The 16,823-nt window shown below is 43.4% G+C and overlaps 1 protein-coding gene across 5 annotated transcripts in view; it reads right to left on the bottom strand.

Annotated features, from left to right (window-relative positions):
- Atp10a (ATPase, class V, type 10A) overlaps positions 1-16,823 on the bottom strand; it is a 174,103-nt gene that overhangs the window by 49,375 nt on the left and 107,905 nt on the right. For all 5 annotated transcript variants that reach the window (XR_882009.2, XM_006540581.3, XM_006540580.3 and 2 more), the window contains one exon: positions 6,830-6,915. Coding sequence is in view for 3 of the 5 variants with exons in the window: in XM_006540581.3 (XP_006540644.1) it covers positions 6,830-6,915 (86 nt within the window). In the remaining 2 variants the exon portion in view is untranslated. Of the gene's footprint in view, positions 1-6,829; positions 6,916-16,823 lie in introns of those variants that run through there.

The following is a 16,823-nucleotide window of genomic DNA, read 5'->3' as shown; positions in this document are numbered from 1 at the left end:
AGGCCCTGATGCTTAGGTAATGCCTACCAAGCCCCCAGTGCAAAGAAGTAGCAACTTGCAAAGGCTTGAAGTCAGCTCTTTCTCCAGGGTAGCTAATCTGTACCACTTAGACACCAGGCATCTTCAATCTGTTCTGCTCTGAGGTAGTTCTATACCAACCTGGCCTTGAGGTCCACTAATGTATGATGAACTCCTATCTGCTTTTATATCACAACAGTGATAAGACCTCAACATTATACTCCCTGAACTTTGTAATCCAAGGCCTTTATTTTTGCTCCATGTCTGAAGCGCTGCTCCAATTCAGGTTTTACAAACTCCTCTGCAGGAACCTACAGCCCAGTCTTGCTGCCCTTGTCCTTCTGCATCTCAAGACATGCATGCAACCTTCTATCCATGCACATGAGCACGGCACTCCTCTGGGAGGAGACTTTGTAGGCTGTGTACTTCCGTAGCTTCCCATACAGGCTGTCAACTCTGCAGTGCCTTAGCTCTCTGTAGGCTTCTGTGCTGGGCAGCCACCCACAGAAATGTCCTTCCCTCCTTATGCTGGCTTTGGTGTCAGAGGAGGTCCCTCTTATAGTGTGGGCTCAGTTTTACAGCCTGCATGTACACCATCTCTGCTAAACTTCTAGGTCCCCAGGCAGGGTCCTCCTGTCTTATTACATTCTCTACCCTGTTGTCCCCCTAAGTAATTGGCAAATGCTGACTACTGCTCTGGTCTCGGCTTTACGTTGGATCTATTGAATGGGAATGTTGGGAGGGATGGTGAAGGATAGATGGGAGCAACAGGGGTTAGGGAGTAAATCTCCTGCACCTTCTTGGTCAGGGAGCACTGACTGACTATGTCTTTTCACCTCGTGTCCACTCCTGCCCTTGAGTCCACAGACCTTGAGGTGGTAACAACACAACTGTTCTTGATTCAGTATTTCTACTGCCACTTATACGTTCCAAGGTTTCCTCCATCCCTGTGTAGGTAACTGAACTCTAACTTCCATGACTGTAAGGACACCTTCTGCCCCTCTCAGCACTGATTGACACAGGCATGAAGGACAAGATGATAACAGTTTGGAACTGCCAATCCATAGGCAGACTTTCTTTTGGTATAATACATTGTTCAGGTTTCTGTTCATCTAATTCAAATACACGTGGAAATGACCAAACTGCTTTGTGCTGACGTTTTCTCGAGGGATGATTATGTGAATGAAAGCACTCAAACATTGACGAGTCTGGCTGATATGATTACAGTTCACCTTAAAGCCTGCTCATTGCCACTGTTGCTTGGATACATTTCACACAAATCTCACTCTCAACACAGGCTGGGAGAAGCTAAGGAACTGAAACAGTTCAATTGTCAGTAATGATCCTGCTGCTATACCTCTTGGGATATGGTGCTTTGAATAAGAATAGCTCCCCTAGGCCCATATATTTGAATACTTAGTCCCCCACTTGCTGGACTGTTTAGGAGAGCTTAGGAGATGTGACCTGGTTGGAGAAGGTATGTCACTAGGTTTAGCCCAGTTTCACTTTCTTTCTGCCTCCTGCTTGAGGCTCAGGATGTGAGCTCCTGCTCTGGTGTCTGCCTGCATCCCTGCTGCCATACTCCTCACCATGATGGAAAAGTACTCACCTTCTGAGACTGTAAGCAAAGTCCATTATTAAATGCTTTCTCTTATAAGTGCCTTAGTCATGATGCTTCCTCCAGCAATAGTGCATTAACCAAAACACAAGGTGACAAGAGTCCCTGCATTGGTCACCAGAGTGAGGAGGCTACCCAAGTGAGCAGGCTCCATTCCAGGGGCATCCAGCAGTCACCCTGGTGTTGTGATACTGTACCCAGGTCTATGATATGCAGGCAGGAAATCTCTGTGAATGCTTACTTTGGGGCAAAAATGGTATGGTAACTGAGAGAGCATAGTAGCTGGATACGCTTCCATGGGAAAATAGGCTTGAGATCAAAAACTTCCCAAGAGATAAAAACAAAACCCTCTCTCTTTTTTTAAATCAACACAACAGAACGCTATAACAATTATAAATGGACCCAACATCAAAGCACTCATATATAGAAGCAAATACAGGGAGATCTGAAGAGAAGAGCAGGCAACTGGCTTTATGATGTGAAATAAATTTTATATCAGACAAACAACCAGACAACCTATGGCTTTATGTTTTAGACCTCTGGATCATGCTCTCAAAGATCATCATGTAAGAGGCTGAGCAAGTGGCTCAAGTGGTTAAGCTTGCTTACCACTCTTTTAGAGGACCTGAGTTTGTTTCCCAATACACATGTCCTCCTGCTCAAAGCTGCCTGTAATTCTAACTTCATGGGCTCTGATGCTTTCTGGGCTCTGTGGCTACCCACCCACACATACTCATGAATAATAAAAAAATCACCACATGCTGTGAAGTTGACTGAACATAGAAAAACAGAGGCTACCTGAGAAAGCTTTCTCTTCGTCATAGGAAAGGCGAGGCTTAGGCCTATGCTAGTGAAAGAATTTTGGAAATAGCCAAAAGTGATGGAGCTTCTGGGGATCTCATTAGGGGTTAATTATAAGGACTAACCTAAAGAACACAGAATACTAAAGTACACTTGAATCATGAAGCACCTGACATTTATCTCTTCCTAATAACCTACAATGTATTTCTTGTACCACACTATAAAGTCATTTAAAGTACAAAGCTCATGCTTATACACTCAGAGCTGTGAAATCACCAGAAAATAATTCAAGAATGTTTTCCCAACCCACAATGAAACCCTATACCACAGCCAGTCTTTCCTCTTCTTAGTCCTTTCCCCCAAACCCTGCTTAACTTCTAATTCAAAGCCTCAATCTTTAGACAGTCCTACAATTTCCTATCAATGGAACCACACACTGAGGCAAACACTACCCTCTCTATACAATGGCTTCTATATTGCAAGATAGTTTACATGGTTGTTTCGCTTGCTTCTCTGGTTAACCTGGGGCTGAAGGAGCAGTCATATTACCTACAAAATTACCCCAGAGTACAGAAATGCAAGGTAATTCCTCTAACTGCCAGCTCTTGCAAGGAGATGATGAGGACCTAAAATTCTGAGTTACACTTTGTAAGTAACAATGACCAAGTTTGGATTAAGTGGACCATAAAACAGCACAATCTGCAGGCATGCCTAGCAGTGAGTTTGGATGCATACCATGGCTCTCTAGCAAGTAGCTTCTCTCTCATAGAGACTGGGGGGAGGCCACTCTGAGAAGATAACAGGAGCAAGAGCCCTTGAGCCCCTGACCAAGGACAGATTCTGTAGCTGATGTATTTTGTGAGCTAGCCCCCAATACGCGTATCAGGATGAGGTAGGCTGAGGATTCCATCTCAGGGAAGGATAAGGAACTCAGCACAATCAGGCCTGCTCCTGGGAAAGGTACACCCCTCAACCCAGATCCCATCCTGATATCCACTCACCTACATCCATAGTCCTCTGTACTGTTCCCATGAAGACAGCATTAGTCTGGCTAGCTGAAGCAGAGCTTCTCACTCTGTAGTGTCTTGGAGTCACAGGAAATTCTAAGTATGCTGCTGCCTACAGCCCACCTCCAGAGAACCATCCAAAGTGAGCAATGGAGCAGGGGTTCATTTGCCCCAGAGTCCATCCCATGGCCTACTTAAATTACTGTGCCCAAAAGAGATGCAAGAATCAGAGAGATGGCGGTAAGGATACAGTGGTCTAGGCAGGTGGCACTTTTTTGGCCACCTGTGTCTTTATGTCATGCCTCAGCCAAAGCTTTATGGAGAAAAAGTAGAAAAACTAACAAGTGACTAATTGGAAAGCCAGGTATGAACTACGTCATACTGTACTGGGTGTTTCTCTCTATAAACGTGCCTGCCAGGAGGACATTTATGTTGTCATTATAAGAAAAGCTTGAGTTAGTGGAATAAAATCCACAGATGAGGTGTCTTCCCCAGTGTCCAGAAGAAAAGGCAGAATTAGGATGCTGAGCCAATTGAGAGGTAGGTGCTGTGGGTGAGCCAAAGGCTACAAGCCACTCTGTACTCAAGACTTCATATATTCACGCCTTCATATGCCCCTTGCACATAACTAAACACATTACTAGTATTAGTCTTCTCAAACTTCTTCTTCTGACAACTCTCTATAGTTCCCAGGCCTTCATCTCTAGCCTTTTCAGGACGTACTTCTAGAGTGCTGAGCAACTGACACATGCTGCTCCATCCTCTGGACACTGGCCATTCCATTTCATTTTCCATGATGGCTATCGCCTTTCCTCGACTCTGCGAAACCCAGAATATCCCTTCCAATGTCTCCTCCATTGAGTACTGCCCATGTCGGCATTTCTTTCACATCAAAGATGATGTTCCTAATTTGTAATTTTCCTCATGGCCTGGCCTCTTCACTGACTAAATACAACATCTAGGCAAAGGGTCCTCAAATCTTTATCTCTAGGTCCCACCCTCACCTCAATCCCTGATGTGATTTAAATGTGACATGGTTGTCTTCCAAGGACACAGAAATTAGAAACTTGATTGTGTGTGTCAGTGTTAAGAGGTACTGGCAACCTCACAGGGAAGGAGGTTGCTATTAGCCCTTCCCTAAGATCTGCCTTTCTGAATAGAGTTCCTACTCATTTATAATCCCACTACAATGCCATTGACTGGGAAAACACATAGCTCGGGTTCCTTGCCACAGCGTGAACCAATTTGTACTTTCAGATGTTGAAACCGGTACATAAACATCTTTACATTTACCCAGATTTTACTATCAAATCAGTCATTCTGTTTATGAATTCACCATCATCTCAAGCTAAGCAAACCTCAAACCCACCTTCCTATCTCATATAGCTTTCTTTTTTTTATTAGATATTTTCTTCATTTACATTTCAAATGCTATTCTGATATCCATAAAAGGCAGACAATTCTTCCAGCCACCTTGTGAACTACTCTCCTTCCTAATGACCATCTCTTATCTTCTGGCCCTTCTCACCGGGTACTCGGTATTCCCTGTAGCAGCGAAACTAACAGCAGCTTCTAGGATGACAGTGGTCAGTATTTAGAAGGCACTTCCTATCTTCTACACATTAAATGAGCTTTCAACAGTGACCCGGAGGGTACCCTAAAATTATGCCCACTACTAATTATCTAGAAAGTATGGTCTCCAGAACCTGCCAACCTCAGTTTGAGTGCTAGTTAGAGTCCTCAAACTACCTTCTAAAGATTCAGAAAGTACTTAATTGCTTGAAGGTCCTCAGGGGAGGGATGGGAAGTGGCTGATGAAAGATTCATTCTCCTTTACTGTGAACGAAACCCTATGAGAGGTGATGAATATATGAACAGTTATCTGCACATGTTAATGCGGTGTCACTTAGAAACTTCCTTCAGGACTCACAGGAGGCAAAGGGAACAGAGCCCAAGGTCTAGGCCAAAAGCCATTGGGAAATGATCTACCCTTTATTTTTGATTGAGTTGGCAACATGAAATTGCTTGTTCCTCCTTTATTAGTTATTTAATGTCAAGACTCCTTAAACACCTGGCATCTCCTCTCTGCAGCTAATTTGGTCTCAGGATTCACAGAGGTCCTGGAACTGGTGCTCTGTTTGTGAACTCCTAGAGGCTAGTTAAGCAGGCCAGAAGAAGATAGGCCAGAAGACAACAAGGACAAGAAAATGCACAGCACACTGGCTGGGTGGTAGCACATTAACACTTTCCTTTAGGAGTTTAGCCTCTTTTGGTTTCTTAAAGGGATCATCTAACAACTTCCAAGTTCTGAACTACAGAGCAAGTCCAGTGAATGGCTGGGTCATCTCTGGGGCACAGAAGTCCACTTTACCTTCTTCTGTGAAGCTTCTGTTTAGTAACAAATCCCATTGTTCCCGTGCCTGGACTGGACACAGGCAGCAGTGCAGGGTACTATCAGCAAATCAGGGATTCACACAGAGAGAGTTCTTCAATATGAAGCCCATTTCCAGGAGTCCGCTTAAGAGAGGAGGCTGCTCTGCATTGGACAGTGGTATCACAGGGATGCTGAGGGAGCTAAATCTTTGAGTTCTGCTCTTACAGAAAGGGTCCAGAGGCATGCCATGGCAGCCTGAACCTGATATCCTTAGACTTTTATCACCTGCTTCATTCTCCATGAAATAGTTCACACAGCTCCACTTTGCAGTTCAGGAATTCCAGATACATGCTACTCTCAGTTCACTGTTTCTCCTACACTAACATTATCACTATTAGGAATTTTTCCAAACAACCACTAAGAACAGACTGACTGATATAGTGAGTGACCTCCTGAGCTCTACATACCCCTGACCAAGATTCACCAAGTGTCACTTTACTCGGCCACTCCCGGACCATTTATCCACCTTTGGTCTTTCTGCTTAGGAACAAAGAAGGAGGCTGACCTATTGCACATAGAAATCTCTTTTATACTAATTAGAAGGAATAAATATTAAGGCAGTAACTGCTACTGCTGTATTGTCAGTGTACTGGCTAGGACCGATATACAGCAAATACTCTAATGCATTGTTCAAGAAGGAATGTATTTCCCCGGTGCTTTCTGCCTGGCCTCTGACTTCCATTTGTGAAATCATATATAATGGCCATAAACTTCTTGTCCCTTGTCATGTTCCTCAATCTCTCAGAGGGAAAATCAGTCACTCCTCAATAACACAGTGCCTTTGACAAGCTCCCACTGCTGACAGGATCTTACAAATTACTTTCAAGGTCAACCAAAAATGATGTATGTGGCAAAGACTATCCAAGAACATGTTATGAATCTGTGTATCTGTGTGTGCATATGGTTTAAAAAAGAAAAGTAAGAAAGCTTGCAAAGATGCATGATACTCACATGTAGCCACGAAACCTACTCAGGTCATTGTTTGGCTTCTCACACTCGATTACACTGGTGAACGTCAGAGGGTTGAATTCAGAAACCTGAAATAATAGTACATACACATTAGAGAAACCTAGGCTCTGGTCTAAAAGGCTCTTGTTCATCTGCTTCACACCCATAGTAGGGAAACCATCATGGACTCTGGCTAGAGTTTCTACAGAATGCCACACAGCCAGTGCTTAATGCATGTTTTCTCATTTTAATACCAAACAATAACTAATTGTTTTAACTATGAACAGACTTGTGGATAGTGAGATGAAATGATTAGTTCTAATGCAAAATCAGAGGCTGAGATAACAGAAAAGGAGGCACCAGCAAGGAAAAGGGATGGGTGTGGTTTCCCGAGACACATAAGAGCCTTTCTAATTCTTCATAGCAATTTAGAGGAGTAATTCCTACTTGGAAATATGAATTTGTGCTAAAATCCCATTTGCTCGATGTGCTCTAAAGATTCTTCCTTGACCTTTGCCAGAAAGAATTTAAATAGCCACGTATGAGCAAAGAGCTCAGCGCCTTCACCATGACTGTGCTGTAAAAGAAATGGCAACTCACTGTAAAGAGAATGTTTAGATCTTTCCATTGGTGGAAAAGATGGCGCCTCCTCCAAAGAGGTAAGAAGGAGAAGAAGGGGAAAGATAATAAAGGAGAAATATGGAGTCAACAACTCTAATGAGCCCAGTGAAACCGAGGGATTTGTTTCTTTCTCTCTTTTTTTTTCCAATCAGCCTCTGGTCAGGTTCATTGGATTTTCTGTCAAGTGTCACAAAACAAAACAAAACAAAAAAAAAAAAAAAAAAAAAAAAAAACCCATTGAGCTGTCTTTGCTCATATGCATCACTGGAAAACCAGGCTGAAACATCACAAAAAGGATACATTTAGTGCTGACATCAATCCAGGTAAATTGTATTCCATCACAACAATGTATCACAATGTATCTCCCTGAACACAATATAGCCATAGAGGAAATTACTCAAAAGTCACATTTTAATGTTTCCTATTGTGCCCCGTGTACCTTAAGGAGGAATTATCTGGCAATACTAGCCCCAGTACAATAGCTAATTTTGAAATATTTAAGTTTTCATTTATTGTGAAGTACTAGGATTTGAACCTCTGGTATTACAAAGGTGGTCTACCACTGAGCTCCGCCTTTGGGTCATGGAATGCCATTTACAAAGGCTTTTCTTTTCTTTCTTTCTTCTTCTTCTTTTTTTTTTTTTGTTTGTTTTGTTGTTGTTGTTGTTTGAGACAGGGTTTTTCTGTGTAGCCCTGGCTGTCCTAGAACTCACTCTGTAGATCAGGCTGGCCTCGAACTCAGAAATCCGCCTGCCTCTGCCTCCCAAGTGCTGGGATTAAAGGCGTGCGCCACCACCACCCAGCTTACAAGGGCTTTTCTTAAAGTCTCTTAGTCATCACAAGTCTCTCTCCTTTACTGAAATAGCCTTGCATTCCATTTGCAGAGTCAGGCTCTACTTCAGCTTCTAGTGTTTATTTAAAGCTTTATGAATTATGGTGACACTAGAGGACTGCTTTTTTCCCATAGCAGACACTGGCAGATACAGCATACAAGAGGGCCATGAAGGGAGTAGCCTCTGAAGAATGCCAGGATGAATTTTGGCATACAAAGAAGGTATGACTTAAAATATTCCATTTCTGTTTATTATTCATTCTCACTAAGGAAAAAAAAAGCAATATGCACAGCTTGAAAACAGTAGGACATTCTGTCCCCAGGGCTTCATTACTGCATTTGTAATGCTCTGTCCCAACCATGTGTCTTGGGAAGCACACATGCCCAGGGCCCAGAATCTTGTTTCATCTGGAACTGGGGAGGACTTTAAAACTGGAGGAATCTTCAGTCTATTAGGAGCTGAACTGCACTCCTCTCGTGCACAGAATGCACGGGTTGAGGTGATAACCTTCAGGAATACAGAATGTGCTTGTGTTTGGAGACAGGCCCTATAGACAATTAATTAAACTAAATGAGGTCATGAGGCTAGGCCCAATCCAATAGCACTGGTGCCCTTATAATCAAAAGCAGATATGACACAGGCACATGGAGTGAGGGTAGGTAGGGCAAAGATGAGTCTATAGGGGAAAGATACCCATGGGAGAAGTCTCAGGAGACATCAATTAAACTGTTGATCCTTTCGACTCAGACTTTCCGTTTTTAGAACCATGAACGTGTCTGTTGGTTCACCCTGAAGTCTGTGGCAGCCCCAACAAACCATACTAAGGCCACTTCAGTTTCTCATTTAAAATGTCTCTCACCCTGGAGATGGAACTCAGTGGAAGAGCACCTGTCCAGTCTCTGTAAAATCCCAGCATAGCTGTCCAGCCTATATGAGACCCTAGGCATCTGTCTAGCATATGTGAGACCCTGTGTACAGCCTGTATGAGACCCTGGCACATCTGTGCAGCCTATGTGAGATCCTAGCACATTTGTCCAAAATATGAGATCCTAGGTGCCTGTCTAGCCTATATGAGACCCTAGCACATCTCTACAGCCTCAATGAGACCCTAGCATATCTCCCCAGCTTCCGTGAGACCTTACCACATCTGTCCAGACTATGAGAAACCCCAGGTACCTGTCGAGCCTATAAGAAATCCTAGATCTCTCTCCAGCATTTGTGAGACCCTAGGTACCTGTTCAGCCTCTGTAGGATCCTAGGTCCCTATTTAGCATGTGTGACACAATAGACAACTGAGTATGTGGGCAATTTTGTCTGTATCTACCTCTTCTGTTTTTATTTTTTAATTAGTTTTGTTAACTTTCAACTTTTTTCTAGGGACTGGGCCCAATGTCTTGATTACACAAGGAACATGCATTATCATGAGCCACACCCACAGCCAATACAAATGAATTTTGAAAGTCTCATTGCTTACATCAGGGTCAGCATGGTCAACCTAGTAACAAATATTTGATAACACAAAAATATCAGGGGTTGAGCTTGGGCAGTGCTCCTTCAGAGCTCTGCTGGGAGAGTTTTTTTGTTTTTTGTTTTTTTTTAAGAATGTATTATTTTTAGTTATGTCTCTGTGTGGATATGTACTCATGAGTGCAAGTGCTCTCTCATGACAGAAAAGGGTTTCAGATCCCCCTAAAGCTAGAGTCAGAGCCTGAATGTGGATGATGGGTGCTGGATACTGAACAGGGGTCTTCCACAAGAGCAGGACATGATCTAAATTCCTGAGCCATCTCTCCACCCACCTCAGTTTCTACACCACTGAGAAGTTAGCATTCTTAAGGGTTTGACCAAGGTCAAAGAGGCCCTGCAATAACTAGAGCTGCCTTGTCATCGGAGACACCCAGTTTCACCAGAGATAGACACTTGATGTTGCCTTAAAATGAGACCATACTATATCTAATACACCAGTAACTGTGCAGTAGATTCTAAAATTTCTCTAAAAGAAGGAGGATGATCGTGATGGCTGCTCAGTGTTACAGAAGCAGTAATTCCTACAAGGGTGATGCTCACATGCACAGACCAGCCTTGAGCTGAAGCTGCAGCCTTCAGCAATTTGGCCACAAGAGGGCAATAGTCTGGGATTCACTGCAACTGACTATAGGGAAGGTTCCGCCACTGGATAGCAGTTGCTACATAGCTCCCTGGCTGTGTAATGCTCCAAGTGGCTGTTCTTCTGATGGCTCTGAATGTTCAGTACATGAAATAACATAGGTGGACCTTACTAGCTGGAAAGAAAGAAGTGGCATGGCGATGCAGCTGAGAGTCCTCTTCCCCTTTCCTTGAACTTGCAATTCTGCTAGAAACTGCATCATTCTATGAAGCAAAGTCATCAAAGTAAGTGCTACTCCTTTCTTTCAGAGACACCCGAAGCCTCCAAAGCAGGGTATCTTCCTAATGCTCCATCCACTTCTTTAAAGCTGATGATTTAAAGTATTCAGGAGGATCAAAACACGTACTATGGACATGTGTGCTATTCCTGACAAAGGACATGAGCACCTGCAGATTTTTATATCCTCAGGATGGAGGTGGGGAACCTTGGAACCAATTCCCAACAGTAAACTGGCATTTCACACTTGCATTAATTAAATTACTCATAATTATTCAGTGAATGCAAAGCAGATTTTCTGCATCTTACTACAGCAGTAGTGGCAACCAAAAGGACATTTCCAGTTCACAGAAGTGAAATAGGCTAATCTTTAGGCTTAGCTGATGAAGTGTAAGGACTGCACAGGTGCACATTCTGTGCCTCCGGTACAGCACTGCCTACAAGAATCTTGACGAGCTACGAGGTAGAATTAAGAGGGAGACCTCCTGTCAAGGTCGTTTCATGACACTGGCCCTGGTGAGAAGGGATGCTGTGTGCAGCAGCACCTCCTAGCTGGCCAGAACCACTGCCTACTTCTGCAATAAGCACGTTTGGAAAACACTTCATTCTGTTCTATCAGGACCCTATCCCGAAAACATCCTCACTATCACTTGTCAGAACAATCCTAGGCCAAAAGAAACTCCAGGTCCTTCCTTTACCTTCAGTCTGTATGCCACCTCTGGACATCAGCCCCTAAATGTTCGCTGCCTGGAACAATGTCTCTGACTGGTTTCCTGTATTATTAGGTCTTAACACTTGCCATAGGCTTGGGCCAGGCTAGCCTGAGCACAGAAGTATTTTTCTGCTATTTCCTAGAAACAAAAACATATTTCAAGACAGTGGTGAGAATCTGTCAGGGTAACTATCCTGACCACCTTCCCTGTCCTCATTCCTGCCCCAGTGATTGGGATAGCTCTCCTCGCATTCTCTCTCTACGAAAATGGATAGCTGCTCTGGTACCTAAGCTGCTGTCTTCCCAGGAACTTCTGATAGCATCCTAAAGACAGCAGGCAAGTGCCACTGTTTGGAACTTGCACAATGCCCTCCATCTACCCCAGGTATACACACACAAACACGAACACACACAAAGACAGAGACAGAGAAAAGGAGGAGAGAGAGAGGGGGGGGAGGGAGAGGGAAAGGGAGAGAGAGGGGGGAGGGAGGAGGGAGAGAGGGAGAAAGAGAGCACATGCATATTAGCCTCCTGCTTCTCTGGGAAAGGCTGAGAAGACCTATGGCTCCTTCACTGGACCACAGGTCCCTTGAGAACAAGAACTCTGTACCCCATGAGCCACCACAGAACTTGATGTTTAGGGATGGTCAAGAGGTAATGCCTGCTTATGTTCCATACTCTTCTGCATTACCACAAACCTCTGCAGTGGACTCATTGGGGATAAAGAGGTAGAACGCGTATTGACTGCTGTTTGTCAACAGTAGACAGGCTTTGCCTGGCACTGGGGAAGGTACGACTGTTAAGAGGCTACGAGAGATTCCCCATAGTTCCAAACACCAAAGCCTTTTCTTTTACAAGGCCAAGCATGTTTCATCTCAAAAAAAATGTAAGATGATTTCTCCACAGCCTGTAATCTCGTTCTATATCTCTTGACAGTGTGTGAAAAATACTGATCTAATTTAGGCAAGCATTTTAACCCAAATTGATGAAGTAATTACCCCATTCTACTTCTGCACTTGGAAAGCAATCTGTGCTGCACACAAGCCTGGCAGTGTTGCGAGATTTCCCAGGAGGCCACTGGGCCAATACTATACTAAATGAGTGGGTGAACCAATGAGTGGGTGAACTTTGCCAGCATTGGTTGGACTAATCAAAATCTTCAACTTGTTAAGGAAGTTATGGGTCCAGTCCATTATGGCTCCTCTGACATGTAGGAGGGAATTCAAGCCTGTTTGTTAAATAGGTATGTGTTCAGATGACATTCCTCCCATTTAAATTAAATTTAATATACCACAATTGCTGTGATGGTGCTATTTAAGGTACTTCTATTATGCTCATGCATACAAGTGACATAGTATATGTTCTGGTGGGTCTCACAGTTCTATGTGGGTCTCACCATTTCCTGGCATCATCATTTCCAGGGTATCAAAGCAGATGCCCCAAGAAGAGCATCAGGTCCTTCTTCAGGGACAACTTCACACATGTCCATACCATTGGGGGCCTCCAGGAAGCCCAACATATCTGATAGGTATTGAGGACGAGAGTCTGGGTCTTTACACATTTCTCTTCTAACTGCAAATTTTCTTGTCATAAACCCAAGTATTAGAGATTAAAGGGACATTTCTTTGAGAGTAGAAAGCCAGCTTTTCCCTGATTCCGTTCTGCTTGTAGGAGCCGTTCCCTCCTCTCCCTTCCCACCTTTTAGTCCTTTGTTCTCTTGCCTCCTGGCTGGTTCACAGCCCAGAACCCTAGAAGCTCCATTTAGATGGTAGCAAAAATCAAAAGGCTCAGAGTACCGTGCTTGAGCCTGAATTCTCAAAATCAAAGCCTTTCTTTCCCTCTTGGCCACAAATACTTCATGCTGCTTTAGTGGGCCAGTTGTCAGCAGAACCCCACATTACCTTTTATCAAATGTGTTTAAGTGCATCAAAGACTGATTGTGCATTTAGATAGCAAGTAATGAATGCTGTTTCACCCAGTCCTGAAATGAGGGCTGTTCTTTAAGATAGCTGGCTTGAAAGAGTCTGTACTTATTCCAGCACGGTGCCGCCGCAGGAAGCACTCTGCAGTGGCGCTGCTGAGCTAAACTGCACAGCCAGGGCACAAGTCCAGGCTCTACTCTGTTCTGTCTCACAGCCAATAACTACTTTGTGCCTCTTCCATCACTAACAGTGGCAGGGATGACATTAGCAAAGACGGGCTGAGGTCTGTGACCTACGTGTCTTAGAGACCAGTGAGCCCATCGCCTGGTGCGAGAAAAGGCTATCCTGCTGAGACAGACCTAGGAAACACCCGTGAGGTTGTTTTGTTTGTTTGTTTGTTTGTTTTCTTTTTCTTTTTGTTTCTTTTTTTTTTTTAAATGAGGCCATAAAGAACTGCATCCCAGAGAATAGCTGAATTGAAAGGAAGATTTCTAGGACCCAGAGACAGAGGGACAGGTACCTAGAGGTAGAAAGCAATGGAGGCCTCAGGTTTACTTATTAGAAAGCAATAGTACATTTCTCTCACAGGTATTTTTGAGGAAAATTAAGATGAGGGATAGAAAAAGACAGGCAGCTAATGCATTCTGAATCCAACTTGGAGAATGGCCACACAGATGGCAGCTGGGATATGACATTCTAGACCACATCCAGATTAGCTCCTCCATCAGCTTCAAAAGGCAAATCAGCCCAGCAATCTAGACCAGAGCTCCAGCTTCACACAAGGACATGCTGGGACTGAATGCTAAAGTCACTTATCCCAAACACCAACTTTAGCAAAAGATGAAGAGGCATCAAGCCAGGACCCACATAAGGCAGAAACTCAAGAAAGCTGAGGTCAGGTCTTGCCGGGGCCCCTTTAACTCACAGGCTTACTCGCTCTGAAAGAGGAGAAGGAACACCTGAGTGTGCCTAATGGAACAAATTCTATACCCTAGGGGGTTTGTATTCACTTTACTGTCACTGCATCAAATAACCACAGATAGGACTCAGAAAGCAACACAAGTCTGGTACCTAGCTGCTCTCTGGGCTGAAGTCAAGGTACAGGCTCTGAGCCAAAGAAAACTCCAGCAGAGAATCCACCATCACCCTGGGCTTTGGGATTCTATTCATTTTCACAATCAACACTGGGAAGAGTGATCCTTTCTCTTGTGGAGTCACTTTGATAATTGACCTTTCGCTTCTGTGGTTACACTAAATTCCCAGGGATAATCTGGGACCATCTTCGCATCATGGAAGAAGCTGACTATTCATTTAATCTCATTTTCAACCTCAGTTTCCCCATCATTAGCTCAATATATTAAAAGGCCGAGAGGCTTGAGATATAGACTACGCCTATAAAGAGGTTTTTTTAAAAATGAGTTCATGGAGAACTGCACCCCCAAGAGAATGAGGGAACCGAAAGAAAGATCCTCAGCATGGAGACTGCATAGGGGGTACCGTGTAACCTTGAGTTAAAATAGCTACCCAGCTGAGAGTCAATAGGGAGGTTAGAAAATCTCAGTCCTAAAATACAGATTATAGTGATTCCACACAGAGCACACACAGAGAGAAGGGTCCCCTCTCTGTGTAGAAAACTAAACATGTACACATATGTACATGTACAAATACGCATATATGATGCAAGTTCTCCATGTATTTGTAGGGATCAAGCTTCCGAGTGCAATTCAGATCCATCACCAAAGATCTCTCTCTGAGAGAGAGAGAGAGAGAGAGAGAGAGAGAGAGAGAGAGAGAGAGAGAGAGAACGCGAGAGAGAATGAGATAGAAACAGTAGTATAACACTTTCATTCACCTTTTTTGCTATGGTCATGAAGCCAATGAGAAAAGTGAAATTTTAGAAGTTCCAGAAGCTAAAATGCATCCAAGTAGTTTGTGAGCCCTCAAATTCCAATTTAAAACTTAGGAAGCCTTTATTAGATTTGGGAAGTATTTAAAAAAAAAGACCTATAATAAATATCGGAAAGAGTCATTTGGCACAGAGCATGGTGTGAGCTACAGGCTGGGAATTGTGGACAGAGTGTGAAGAAGCTGGAGGGAGAGGGGGAAAATCACACAGGCAGAAGTGAATGAGCCAGGACTGGAGGGAAAGAAAGCTGATGATGTAGCATGTTGACTGTAAGGCACAGAAGATTAAGCCTTAAATAAAAACAAATTGAGGCAGACTATTCTTAGGTATATGACATGAAAGTGCACAAAGCTGGTCAGATTTGCAGCTCATATTTGAGGATCCAGCATCCAGGGTTAAGGTGGGAGGGAGGAATCTTGTCGTCTAGGAGCAGTACTTTGAGTGAGACTCTTTCTCAAAACAGTAATATAACAACAACAAAATGCTGAAAAGCAAAGAAGATAAACCAAATAAACAGAAAAAGTGTGTGTATGTGGGGGTCGGGGGTGAGGGGGTGGGCTGGAGAGATGCCTTCATGAGCAAAGGCCCTTGTAGCACAAACCTGGAGACTTAAGTTCCATCTCTGTAACCAACATACATAAAGGAGGTTTACGACTCTGCAAAGTTGTCCTCGGATTTCTACACATGTGCGGTGACATATGCCTCCTTATTTCATTCACACATGGGAATAGTAGTCGTAATAATAATAAATAAAAATACAACAGGATAGAGAAAATTGCTGTCATGGGTTAAGACTAAAGAAAGTACTAAATAAAGCTGTTTAAAGCAAAATAATTTTTAAAAAGTCAATCCTTTTAAGACGGCTAATACATGGAAAGAATGAATCCAATAAAAATGGTTGAGGTGTCATTGCTGAACTATTGGTGGCAATGTCTCAGGGGCTTGCAGACAGGTATGGTTGCAACTCATGAATGCCTGCACTCCAAGAGAACAGAATGCTAAAAGGAATTAGAGCATTCTTGCACTGTCTGGGAGAGTACAAAAATAAATCTGCACTGTAATGTGTAGTCTAAACACGAAAATAGCACCAACAGACCATCTGAAGAGAGAATGATAAAACAGTCAATAGAAGAGAAAGGGGAAAATAGATCAGGCAGGACAAACAAAAGCTACATGTGCTAGAAGGGAAAAAAACCTATCAGTCCTAAGGGACTGGAGAAGTGGCTCAGCAGTTAGGAGCACTTGCTGCTCTAGCAGGACACCCTTGTTCAGCTCCCAGCACTTAATGACTTGGCAAATCCTAACCATCTGTAGTTCTAGGGGATCTGACACTTTCTTCTGGTCTCTGTGGGCATCCCACAAATAGAAGTACTGTTTTAATATTTAAAAATATCTCTATTCTAAGGAGGAATGAAGTATCCACACTTTGGTCTTCATTCTTCTTGATTTTCTTGTGTATTGCAAATTTTATCTTGGGTATTCTAAGTTTCTGGGCTAATATCCACTTATCAGTGAGTGCATATCAAGTGACTTCTTTTGTGATTGGGTTACCTCACTAAGGATGATATCCTCCAGATACATCCATTTGCCCCAGAATTTCATAAATGCATTGTTTTTAAT

The sequence above is a fragment of the Mus musculus genome, chromosome 7 (assembly GCF_000001635.26).
Source record: "Mus musculus strain C57BL/6J chromosome 7, GRCm38.p6 C57BL/6J".
Lineage (NCBI taxonomy): Eukaryota > Metazoa > Chordata > Mammalia > Rodentia > Muridae > Mus > Mus musculus.
This window is presented reverse-complemented; position numbering and strand designations above follow the sequence as displayed.